The sequence below is a fragment of the Anser anser genome (genome assembly GCF_964211835.1).
Source record: "Anser anser genome assembly, chromosome: 4".
Taxonomy (NCBI): Eukaryota; Metazoa; Chordata; class Aves; order Anseriformes; family Anatidae; genus Anser; species Anser anser.
This window is the reverse complement of record NC_139724.1, coordinates 42,421,710-42,434,719: the sequence shown is the minus strand read 5'-3', so window position 1 is coordinate 42,434,719 and position 13,010 is coordinate 42,421,710. Positions and strand designations below refer to the sequence as shown.

Genomic DNA, 13,010 nt, shown 5'->3' with positions numbered 1-13,010 from the left:
CCTGTTAAGCTTCATTGCAGTTCCTATAGCAAGGGAAAGGAAAAAGTTGCATTGGGTTTGGAAGTCATATCGTATGTGTCACTACTGTTCTCTCTGTGGTAGGAAGTTTCTACATAAAACAGACACAAGCAAGATAAACAGCTAAAGCTACAGCTATGCCAGATGTAGCAACAGTAATAGCTGTAACGAGTAAATAGCAGAGTAACTCACGTCAGGCGTTAGGAACTTGCAGCCATGACTTTGTACAGTAGAAGCTGTAACACAATCATATGTGTATTTTTATAGCTGGCTGTCCTATTTGATACTGTCATAAGCCTTCTTTTCCTGTTCCACAGCTACACGTCTTGATGCCATCATGAGGAGCAAAAGCTAAAAATGAAAGGCATACTCTAAATGAAGTGTGAAATCTTTATTATAGAGAGATTTGCTAAAAGAAAAAAAAAAAGTCAAGTGTCCAGATAGAGAACTAGCACTGAAGTACTCCTAGCTGTCCTGTGCAAGAAAGCTTTTCTTCATTTGTTGGTCTCCCCACTCTTCCACCTAAAATACATATTTTTGTGGTTAGTTTTACTAACATGCCCAGCATTTCAGCAGTGTTAGACACTTAGTAGATACTTAATATAGTAATAATGTGCAAACAGAAGTTTGGACACTGCATCAATGCTCAGTTAAACAAGGATGTGACCTAAACAGAAACCAGCACTTTCATGAATTATATTCAGTAACTGAATAGCCAACATGCCTAACTGGATTGTTCAGCCTGTACAAGAACCTGCTAGTGTAACCTGATAACTCTGTTGAAATGGCTTCAGTTCTGTTATTTCTTCTGCTGTGATAAAACTTATATTTCAAGCGTGGACATGCAAGAAAGAGAAATGAATCTGCCTTCTAGGACGCATGATTTACAAGTGATTCAATGGTGTATTTTTGTTTCATTTACATCAATATAAAACTCATTCAGTCAAACAGTAATAAAAATGCAGTAGTTCCTGCAATTTCTTAGTTTACAATTCAACAGAATAGATGGATAGAAATCTGTTACTGTAGACTTATCACAGGTGGAAACTGCAAGCAGAAGTACAGATGTAAGCCATAAAGCTGTGAGACACAAACTTAATGGTGTCACAGTTACAGATTTAGCAAAGCAGACAGTGAAATTTCCACAAGATGTTGAGTGATACACATGTATTGATCTCCACCGTCCTGGTCCTGTAAGTGACATGAGACACAGTCCTCTTACTGCATGTTATACTTTTTCCTAGAATGCTTCTCCCTTATTTACAATCAGTTCATTTTTTTTCTAACATAACAGCATTGGCATGGGTTTATTCTTTTAACTAGTGCTTACCTGAGTAAGTCTTCCAGGTTCTCCAAAAGATGGGACTTTAAAAATAATACCCCAAGAGCTAGGAACAATATTAATAGCAACAAACGTTTCACATCCCAGACTTCTTCCCCTTACTTTGTATTCTATCATATTCCAGCTCTGCTTAGCAGCTTCTACATAAAGTCTGACAGCACATTTGGTATTGTACATGCTTTATTAAAATGGTACTCGTATTTACAATATCTGCAGAAACAATCCCTCCCAAGTCTTGCATTCAGACAGACACGCACACATACACACGCGCGCACGCCCCTTCACTCTACAGGGGTGTGAAGGCTATGCTCCCAAAAGTTAGGCAGCTTCTGGAAGAGGAGGAAGGGTGACTTTTTTTTTTTTTAATTACTTAAAAAGAAGCATGGGAGTATGCATTTGGCCATCACAATGCTAATTTAAGTATATGTAGTATTAACATATGGCAGTAACACTGAGTATTCCTCTTTTACATTCTATACACAGAATGACATCAAGGTTTTCCAGTCAACAGAACTTTCTAACTTCAGTCTCAATGCTGCTTGTAGTGACTATGAAACCACAATTTGGGGCTTTCCCTTAAAACAATTCAAGTCTATGTAAGCGAAATAAGGCACAATTAATATTCGATTTGATTTAGACAATGGGAAAAAGGAAGGTGGGGAGGGCAGGCTTCAGATAACAGTTGTTGCAGAGGAAACAGTTTTACCCAATCCTTTTGAGAAAAGGATGAATTTTACCCCCATCCTGATCTGCATGGACTTCTCGTAGAGAACTGAAGTATTCTGCCAGGGCTACTAACGCCCACATACAAAACAAAATTGGAAATTCACATTTTCACACCAGTTTCAGTAGTCTAACCTACTGATACTGATGTACATGAGTACATCTTTCTTTAATGCTGAAGGAGAAGACACACATGAAACAAGTTTCAAATCTTTCACTGAGCTTGAAGACTCGCGTCTTTAGAGAGCTTGTAATATATGTTATTTGAAAAGGCTTCAGCTTACTGATAAAAAGGAATAGCGTTTTTGCCTTTAAATCCCTGGCCCCTCTTCACTAACGAAGCCTTACCAGACATTACAAATAAACTGCAACAAAACGGTTGGCAGCACAAATAATGTCTAGTATTCAAATCTTCATTTGTGAGTATATTATTTTCCTTGTACAAAACCTGTTGAATGTTTTTCGCAGCAGATGAACTGTACCCAAAGATGCAGGACATTCTGTGATGGGGATTAAGAGGTTGCAGTTCCGAAGGCCCCTGACTTTGGTTGTTTACAAAGTTCATTCCTGTTTAGTGTGATCCTTGGTATCTTCCTCATCTGTGTATTCTGATGGTTCTTCCCCTGGTTTTAGGAGTCTACCTACGTAGTCGTATTTTTCTGAAAGAGATTTATGATTCCATTACAATCAAATACAGCTAGTTAGCCTGCACTGCTGCAAATGCACTTCTTCCCATACATGCTAAGGTTCTGAGCCTGAATCCCTGAAACTGATGGCAATTTATCAGCAAGCTCAGCTCTTAAAACCATCTTAATACCATTGCTGCTCACCACTTTTTCTGCTCACAGTACTTTGTTTCAGTTCTCCCACAGCTCATCAGCCCAGGTTTATCACACAGTGGCTGAAAACACTGCTACTAAATCCAGCACAAATTCCCTCAGCTTGTTTTGATTTCAATTAATGTGAAAAATTGTTTCCCCTCCCTCCAGAGACATACTTTCATACTCCTCAGAAATTATTTCAAGACAAACTTGTTCAACCCTTCATGCCAAAACAGCTCTTAGTCCTAATCATAATTCAATGGAAGCCAAAGCCAACGACGTGAGAGCAGGAATTCATTGGCTAAGCTACACTCAGATTCAGGAGTGAAACTCCACGCTGCATAGCTGAGAACACCTTTCTTGTACAAAGTCAGCGGGCTGAAAAAGCTATAGCAGGATACAGTAGAATCCTCACTAATTCCTGAAATTCCTGGTCATTTCCTAAGAAAGCTACACTGCGTTAACGTTGCTATCGACATCTCTTTAAAAGATGCCCCGAGCCCAAATCAGTCATTTTTATTAAAAGCATTTCCTTAAGCTAAAGACGTTCTCATTTGAGAATTTACCTTTAAATTGCATTTCCCACTCTCTTACACTTTCCATCTGTACAGCATTTAAGTCCGACAGGTCATCATATTCATCTCTGAGTGCATCTTTATCTAGACAGAAAGTTGCTAGTCCCCTGGAGGCATCTCTGCCAGCAAATATTCCGTATGGACCCTCTGGAAACAAAAAGACAAAACCAATACCTTCAAGTCTTTGTTTATGGTGTCTGATCTCAATTCATTACAATCTGCTGAAGCGGTGCATCAAAAGTCCCACAGTTTTGCAGTGACAGGAACAGCAGCAGTTTCAACACCATGGCTGTTCAACGTTCAACAACACTGCAATTCAAACTTAAGTATCACTCGGAGATAAAGTCTGCTGAGAGAAGCAGAATCGGAAAACGAGCTTTGGAGGGGTATCTGGAAAAAACCCTGACACTCGGTGCATGTCAGGTGATGCAAATTCCAAAGAGACTGGAGGCTGGAATTCAAAAGAAAGCTACTTCTATTAAGCAAAACAGAGAATATTTAAAAGTCACGCATGAACAGAACCAAATTATATAGACATCTTAGAAATCCATTTAGAGTGCTAATCAATCATTTCACTTCACTTATAGAACCACCATAACTTGACAGACAGCTTGTCTTTTGACACGTTTCTTACGCCTGTGGAAATCACACTGCAAGTGGTTTTCCTCGTTTATTTTGGGCAGCAGATCATATACCCATATACCTGTCCTGTATTGTTCCTTAAGACTGCACCGATCTTCATGTTAACAATGTAAAACTAGTACTTCCCTTGTGTTTTTTGACTGACACAAAGAAGCACAAAGACACTGATAAAATACTGAGCTTTTCAAAGCTAAAATTTTCAAAGAAATAATGCCATGGGAGTGGGATGATTTGTAAACCAATAGCTTCAGAATGAGGCTGATAACTGGCTTCCCCAAACTCAAAGAACTCCAAGCATACCATTATCTTAGTTTTTCTTAACCTAAAACCAACTACCTTAATTCAGCTCAATTAAACATACAGAAGAACAACAACAAAAACCCCAACACTTTAAAATTTTCTACACTAACAGTGGCTAAGGAGCAGGGAAATGCCCAAAGCATTACAAAGAGTGGTCTCTATTTGAAAACAAATAGGCCAGGACCTTTCTCTGGCTCACCTCTTGGAGACAACAGTGGCCATCAGCCTGAAGAAAGGGCAGCGCTCATGGTAAGAACGAACATAAGCAAGTGGAAACGCACTGTCCCTCACCCCTACTGCTGTAATGACTAACAGCACCCCTGTGCTCGTCCTTTCGGATATTTAGCTCCAGGAATGGCATCCACAGTAACCACCTCTGTGATCAGGGAATACGTCTGTGCTATTTAAGAAAACGTCTTGAAAAATGGGATTCAGAAACTGAAAACAAACCTATACCAAGATGTTTAATTTATTCATTTAGTGTGCTAGTCACTTCTCATAAACCAGGTAAGAGGTAGTAATGGCCACCACCTGCAATGTAACAGAGCTCTTCAACAGGAAGTCTTGCTTTACTCCAAAACAGCCGCCATTCAGCTCATCCAGCTGTTGATGTTCTGAATGAAGAACACAGGACCACAAAGTTATAAACTGCTTTTGCAAAAATCACATGCAATCCATAAATCCTTGAGAGCAATTACAACTTGCTATGTAACCTCCCTGCCAACAGTATTTTGTCCCAGATTTTTCCTTTCCCTGAAGTGTTTAAACCAAAGCTTCCATAAACTCTGCTGGCTGTTTGAGTAATCCGTTCTCAAAATTCTGGCTAACCAGCGTTAGAGCAGGACACTGCCCCTTCCCTTCAGCTCTGCATTTAGTGGTTCATGGAGCTTTACAGCCACTGCTGAGAGGCCACCTCCTGATCCACCAGCTTGATTCCAAGTATTTCTATTAAAGAGAGAATTACTTTATATTTATCAGTACCAAGCCCTGAACACCCTTATATCTCAATAACACACTTAGCTGAAAGCATGAATGCCTTTAGAGCATCTCAGTTTACTTTAAGACTAATGGATCCAGAATTTCTGCAAATGTAAGGCAGTGTTATTATACCACAACTTTTTTTTTCCTCCTTTTCTAGAACTGATTTTATGTGTTCTAGCACATTTACTACAGAAGTATTCAGGAGCCACAGAGAAACCACCAAGCCAGGTCCAAGTGTTCAGCAGAATGCTGACTGATAAAAACAAGCCCTCAGACCTCAACAGCATCTCAAATTCCAGCTCTGCAAACGTAACTTAAAGATGTGTCACATTCTTTCATCCCTTACTAAAAAGCAACTATTGAATCATTTAACAAATGATCATTTAAAAAATAAAGGAGTACAAGCCCGGCTTTACTTTAGTTAAAGAGTTGCTAAAGCAGAAGTTCAGACATCTCGATACGAGCAATCTACTTGAAAATTTAAAGCTTCTATTCAGATACTTCTACACAGAGATTGAACAGAGCATTTTATATTAACATAGAATATACAGGGCTGGTTTTTGCTGTAAGCCTTTGTCTGTTATTCACTTTTACATGAATGGTCTTAAATGGTGCAATGGTCTTAAAAAGGTGTTTTGCACATCAGATTTCTAGGGAGAATCACTCAGGAAGGTGCAAGCATGGAGAACTCAGGGGGGAAAAAAGACCTGCCTCGTGAGCATTACTCCGTGGCAGACATTAATGTGATCCTTACAGTCCTCCCACTGAGTTCTTTCACGACCAGATGCAATTCTCTCTGCAACTCCTACCTATAGTCAGTCCTTCTTTTGTTTCCTTTTGTCTGCCCGTCTATTTAGACTGGCTCCTGTTCTAAATAATTGATTGCATCACTGATACACGTACTGAAGAGATTGTAAGGAGAGATGCTAGTAGCAAAGGTATGTACACTAAACCAATTTTTCAAGACTGCCACAAAATTTCAACCATTTTCTTTTCCTATAACCCCCAGATTAGCTACTTCCTAGTCCAAATCTTCTTTAACCAATTCTCCTCCCACACCTAGCTGGCATCTCACAGCAACAAAAGGAAGTCAGGCAAGGATCAAAAATCATTAAAACATCTCCTACACATTCCTTGGCTACACACGGCTCTGAGCCTCACACCAAGGAAAAGTCTGTTCCTTGAAGAACACTTTTCTTCCCATCCCTGCTTTCACACATGGAAACACTGCTACGTAGCCTTTATTTTAGCATAAGCTCAGCTCTGAGATGAAACCGTTATCGAGACTATGCATTTGCCTACATTATCTCCACATCTGTCACACCACATTTGCACACTGCCTGTTTCCCTGTGTAAAGTCCCCGTTTACCTTATAACCCTACCTTGCATAAAGCATGTCCTCCTTTAAGCCGGGGCAGGTGCAAAATGTTGCTCCCCACCGCCTGCTTCCGCCCCCAGCAAGTGCAGATTCTCACTTCCTTCCAGGATCCAATTAAAAATCTGGACTTCTTGATGAATTTATTCCAGCCTGACATTCATCTTTACTCACAGATGAACTGAGTAGGCTTCAGACTTGGCAAAATCAAACTCTCTTCAGCCAAGGAAAATACCTCTCCAATTCCTGTACTCGGGAGCAGGATTTCAGCACCTCCTAGCCTGTTTTTGGATCTTAAATGATTATTTAATTTCTCTTTGCTTATATATGTCAAAGAGCAGCAGACACAGAAAAATAAATGTAACATTAAAACACCGTATTTAAAAATTTTGAGAGAGAGATGAAGCTATCCAAGCTGAAGTTTTTATTCGCAAGCGCTGTTTACAGTCACTTGGTCCAAAAAACACTAAGCTGGATCTTGGAACAGCACGTGGTTGAATTTTCAAATGATTTGACCACAAATTCCCCCCAAACCTATGCTGGAGCTCCAACTTTGAGTAGATATTCTCGGTGTACCAGCAGGGCTGTCTGAGCACTTCAGCTGCATACCAGTTTTGCAGAAGATCCCAGACTACTGCTCCAGGACCAGCCATGGAGGCGAGCACTGCTCACCGAGCTCTGGTTGCTCCAGTGCCGTGCAGGGACCTGCACCGCCAACAGCTGCACGCGGGCTCGGTATCTAACGAGGCGATACCATAACCTACACAACGGCACTCATTCTCACCAGGCTGATGCAAGCTCTCCGAAGAAGCCACGCAGGCTAACAAGGTTCAGTTGTAAAGCAGCTTCCATTTCTGGGAGCAGCCTCCAAGCAGTCCCCGGCCATGCAGACCCCTGCAGCTGCTCTTTGCACCCATGTGTGCCACACAGACACTGGCAGCACAGCCCGGCTTCATTTGCAGCTTGGAAATTCACAGGCAGCTTTTAAGCTGCAGACAAGAATAAGGACAAATCTCTCTTTTAATATAAGTGAAGGGAACAAAGGGAGAAAGACCAGGAATTTATTGACGGCTGCACTGTTTTACCACCTGGTCTACCTTTTCCGGTCAAAATCAATGCAAAATTTCCATTACGTGTTTAAAATTTTCCATCTGAATCCCAAGATGTTAGTTTAGTGTTGCTTCTCTTTTGAGGGAATGAAAAAGCTACAAATTATACAAAGCCATTTTGAGATGCAGCTTAAAAGCAGCAGCTTTCTTGTAAGATATATCATTGGAATTCAGGGTGACATTTTCAACTTCACTGCTCCAGATTCACATGAAAGGAAAGATTTGGATCAACCTCAAGTTACAACTTGCATGGAAAGTAAGTGTTCTTACGAGGATGATCCACAAAGTCTACGTGCTAAAACAGGAACTGTTTAGAAAACGGATTTAGGGCCTACATCTGACTTGTTGGGCACAGGGCTAGAGGGCCTCGAATCTTCTGCTTCTCTGTCTCCTGCCTGCTTTCCCTTTACCTCCGTGAGGTAAGCGCGAGAACCACTGACCCAATCTGAACTGAAGAGGCAGACAAAAAGCACTGCAAGGAGTTCAGTTGTCAGGGGCTCCTGGCAGGCAGCTCCACGCTGGAGGAGGACGCAGATCACCCCGCATCTCCTTAGCGAGAAGCGCTCTGCCCACTGCTTTGTTCCTCAGTAAGGCGAGCGATGCTGGCCAGGTTTCTGACTGCATGCAAGAGAGATTCCCTGCTTTGTACGGGATTGCACACCTACAAGTCATTGACAACAGCGAGACGATCACACCGCAATAAATCACACCTCCAGCATACCTGCCTGGCCCCCAGACCTCAGGTGGCTAGAACCTGAATGATTTAATAGGAACGAGGGATTTATCCAAACAGACAGCATTACCAAACTTCCATCAAACACACAGCTGTTCCAGTTTTAAGATTCCTTAAGGTATTGATATTATTATTAATATTCAGCCTATTAAGGGGCAAGGGAAGGAGCCCACAGACACAAAGCAGGAGCAGCGGAGGGCAGAGAGATGCATCTTCCTGCACAAAACCACTGCATTGTTCCCTGCTCTCAAGGAATGGCTCTAAACTTTTTTTGGTTCTACTTCTCCTGGTAGTAATTTTCCAGAAACACTGTATTTTTGAAAAGTTGAGTCTTGGGGCAAGAGGCACCTCCCTTACAGACACGGAGGAGCTGGCAAGCATCAAAATAAACCACAGAAGACCCACACCTTACAGGAAGCACTTCCCCCCAATCTTATCCTCTATAGTTATCTGTAAGCCCTTGGCCTGTTGTGTTCTTAAGATAAAGCCACCCTTAACAGAGCCCTCCAGACACAGCACGTGTCCCTCCTGCAGTATTTCATGTTGCCGTACCATGCTCTTGGAAAGGAAGTATTCAAAAGCATCAGCACCAACCAGGAGGGTAACTTTTAAATACAGCCACAATTAAGCTTATAGCACTTAATTCCAAAGGAAGTCTGGCAGCCTCGGGTTATTTTTATACAAATGATGGAGGAAATGGCAATGTTTACTACAGATCTTCTCAGTCTTTAGTATCAGAAATTGTAGCTCTTATTGCATTTGCAACATGAAGCGAAGCTAATTTTCCCCTAATGAAAAATGAAATATGATGGAGGTATTTGTGGAAGGAAACACTACTACTACCTAATATATTCTTCTTGGAAGAAAAATGGGAAGTAGACACCTTTGTGACACTTTGAAAGACAGAAGTGGGTTAGAAATGAATTCACAGTGAAAATGTGGGGATGGAAAAAATCAGGAAATTGATTTTTTTTTTAATTGTGAAAAACTAAGACCCAAGAAGTGATGTGGAACAGCTGCTTACACTGGATCACATATAATCCTGCTTTGTCATGCTCTAAAGCCTATATTTTTCATAACCGCACAGAGTATTTGGTAAGTTTGTCTAACTAAACCTGTTTATAGCATTATACTAGCACACCAATTTAAACTCCATTAATATTAAGATTTGTTAAGAGTGCTTTATCTCTTATTATCCCCTTCGATTGACCAATAAACTACCAGGAATCTTAATGTAAACAATTGTGAAATTTAATGTTATCCTAGCTGAAACAGTAAAAGCTATGCCTCGTGACACAGGTGTAAAAACCAACACAGCACGCAGGAAAGGTATTGATCACTAAGTCTAAGACACGAGACGTGATCACGGATGGGGAAATCACTCCCCAACAGTTCCTCTGATGTTCTGGTTCCATGATACTTTTAACATTGAGCCATTAACAGTTTGCTTTGTTGCTTTTAGAGCTTGCAGATGATAAAGGGAAAGGTAATTAATTAAGATTAATAACCAAGCATTCTAGAACACTTACTCATCTGGGCACAAACCCAAGCAATATTGAATACAACTAAAAGTAAAGCGTTGAAACAAAGGGTATGCTCGCAAGACAGAGGACTATCCCAGGAAGCAGCATTTTGGAAAAGAGGTGTGTAAGTGAGGTTTTGAAAGAGTTCAGTGTAAGCTGACTGATTCTTGGAGGCACAGACCAGACAGCTGAACATGTGACACAACCTTCCTGCTCTCACCTGAAATGTATTAGACATACCAAAGACTAATTACCACTGGGATAAACTGTGGAAGTCTTAGAGGAAACAACATAAGAAAAAAAAGTTTGAAAATTGTTTTGATTAAATGCTCAAGAAACTGAAATTTTCAATCTTATTTGAAAGGATGACTTGAACAGTCTGTCCATTTTTGTTTTAAATCTTAACCGTAGGTATTTAGCGGGCTCTTTAGTGAAACAGACCAAAGCATGACAGGACTCAGTGGATGGAAATTTAAAAATAGCAGAGCTTCTAATAAAATCAAAGCTTGGCGGGACCTTTAATAGAATCTCAACTGTAGGACAAAGATCTGGACTGTAGGACAATTTTGTGCACTACAGGCCTTATGCTAGAGGCAGAAAAATAAGAAACAGTTTTGCATCCAAACTGTAGTGAGGAAGAAAGAACAGACTTCAAGACATCAGAAGGCTTCTGAGACAGCCGCGTTACTCAGCAATCACCCAGCAGTCAAGCAATACCTGCGGTTCGATAGCAAGCCCTCAGCCAATGCTACTTGCTGCCCTCAAAGCTGAAGCTGTTTCGCATCAGTACCTCAACAAAGCACGAGCAGCACACAGTCCCAGACTGCACTGTCAGCAAAGCCAGCGTCCTCAACCATTTCTTCTGTTAAAGAACATTTAGCCCTTGCTCTGTCAGTATGCTTTACACTTCTCTTGCTATACTCCAGCATTTTATAAGGCATAAAATTACCAAGAGAACTTCCATGGACGTCTAGCTACTCTGACAGAAGTCCTTCTGGAAAGGTGTACCACTAGAAGCTGAAGAAGACTTCTCCACTCAACCCTTCTCAGATCTTTGAAGGCCTCCAACCACCCATTTGCTGTTTTTTCCTTTTCAACCAGAAAATATTTGCAAGAGAATACCTCCTGACATGCATCCACACAGGTAAACCACGTCAGCACAATTCAAAAATCAACACGTTTGGTAGAAAACAGAGCTGATGCACAGGTTGAGCATCACCATCCTAGCACTCAGGGTCCCACCTAGCAGAGAAAGTTGATGTCAGTTCTGTTACCAAAAGGACACCCTTCGCTACAGGGTTAAAACCCAAACAAACATATTTGCTCCGCTCCACGAAAAGCTGGATGCACTGCTGTAGGGAAACCAGCTGCTGCCACTTATCAAAAAAGCAGACTGACATCCTAGAACAGAAAGCTTTAGCCTTCTCACAGTAACAGGCCTCCAGAGGTTGAGGATGTGAACCAGTGACAGTATCTGCAATGAAGAGGCCAGAACTCATGTTTGATATACAACAGTTAAAATGAATGCTTAGACTATGGCTCAATATCCTTTCATGGGGCAAGTTATGAAGGAATCTGTCAACTGGCTGTTGTTTTAAGCTTCTTATGCATACGTAACATATGTTTCATTAACATATGTATTACCTGCATTTTACACCAGCACACAGGTCTCAATTTAAAAATCCCTGAAGCAAGTGAGATGAAAGAACTAGTCCGATGAAGGGTACGAAAGCTGCAGCACACCAGGCTGTATTCTCTCTGCTTTCCCGGTCAACAGACATAAACGAGGCACGGCCAGGTAGTTCAGTGTTAACTTTTTCAGTACCAGTCGGAGAAACATTTCAGTTATGGCACTTTCAGCCAGCAGAGCTGGTACCACAAACTTTGAGGGGAGCAGGAGTACACTAGCCTCAATGTGCTGTCACTGCTCGTCACTTCCCTAGTAAGGACCAAAGATTTGCACGGTTATGTATTTTTCTTTTAGTAACCTAAGGTTAAAAAAAGCAAAAAACTGACTTAATGAATCGTTTCCTGGGGAAAAGGCACACAGTGTCCTTTCCCTCCTGCACCCGCCATACAAAGAGACTCGTCACACCTACCGGGAAGGCTCCTGCACGCTTTGATCAGACCGCCTTTTCCGAGGCACCGCTGTTTAAGCAAGCAAACGAGCAGCGGGCACGGGGCAAGGCGCCGAGGGCCGAAGCTGCCCCCACCTCGCCGCGCACAGCACGGGCGCACCACGGCGGCCTACAGCGCGAGCAGGGCCGGCTGCGAGGCACGCCTTCCCGGCCGTGCCTTTCGGACCCCGAGAGCCACGCCGGCCGCCTTCCCACCCCGAGGCCGCTTTCTGCGGCACCCCGTTACCGCCCGCCCTCCTGCGTGCCCCGGCCCCGGCCCGGCCCCGCGGGCAGCCGCCCGCCGCCCTCCCCGTGCTCACCGGGCCCGTAGAACTTGCTGCCTTTGGTCACGTCGAAGACCTTGCCGTTAACGGCCAGGAGGATGCGGGGGTCGCGGGCGCCGTCGAAGTGGCGCAGCTGCTGCAGGGAGAAGTCCCGCCGCTTCATCCGCGGCAGCGCGGCGGCCTGGCTCGGCCGCCCGGCGGCCCCCGGCCCGCTCCGCCTGGCCCAGCGGGCGTACAGCCGGTAGGCCGCCAGCAGCGCCAGCGCCAGCAGACCCACGTTCAGCAGCATCGCGCCGACGCCGCCGCCCCCCGCGCCCCCCTCCCCGCCGCCGCCGCCGCCGCCGCCGCTGCCCTCGGTGCCGGACCGCCCCTCGCCGCCGGCCGCCATCACCGCCAGGACAGCGCCCGCCGCGCCACGCCTCCCCCCCGCCGCGACACGCCCCCGCCGCCGCCGCTCCCCGCCCCTC

The 13,010-nt window shown here is 43.4% G+C and overlaps 1 protein-coding gene across 1 annotated transcript; it reads right to left on the bottom strand.

The window, feature by feature from the left end:
- Window positions 1-1,522: 1,522 nt before the first annotated feature.
- On the bottom strand, window positions 1,523-12,963 carry PGRMC2 (progesterone receptor membrane component 2). The gene is made up of 3 exons (XM_083833682.1): window positions 12,580-12,963; window positions 3,471-3,626; window positions 1,523-2,742 (listed from the first exon to the last, which is right to left on the bottom strand). Exons 1-3 carry the CDS (start codon window positions 12,929-12,931, stop codon window positions 2,645-2,647), a joined length of 606 nt encoding a protein of 201 aa, XP_083689808.1. The 5' UTR covers window positions 12,932-12,963; the 3' UTR covers window positions 1,523-2,644.
- Between the last annotated feature and the right edge of the window lie 47 nt (window positions 12,964-13,010).

Excerpts from the sequence above, each read along its gene's own strand:
- PGRMC2 (XM_083833682.1), bottom strand. The coding sequence starts at position 12,931 with ATGGCGGCCGGCGGCGAGGGGCGGTCCGGCACCGAGGGCAGCGGCGGC. Across the intron at positions 3,627-12,579 it reads CAGCAAGTTCTACGGGCCCG|AGGGTCCATACGGAATATTT; the intron begins GTGAGCACGGGG and ends TTTTGTTTCCAG. Across the intron at positions 2,743-3,470 it reads GTGGGAAATGCAATTTAAAG|AAAAATACGACTACGTAGGT; the intron begins GTAAATTCTCAA and ends AATCTCTTTCAG.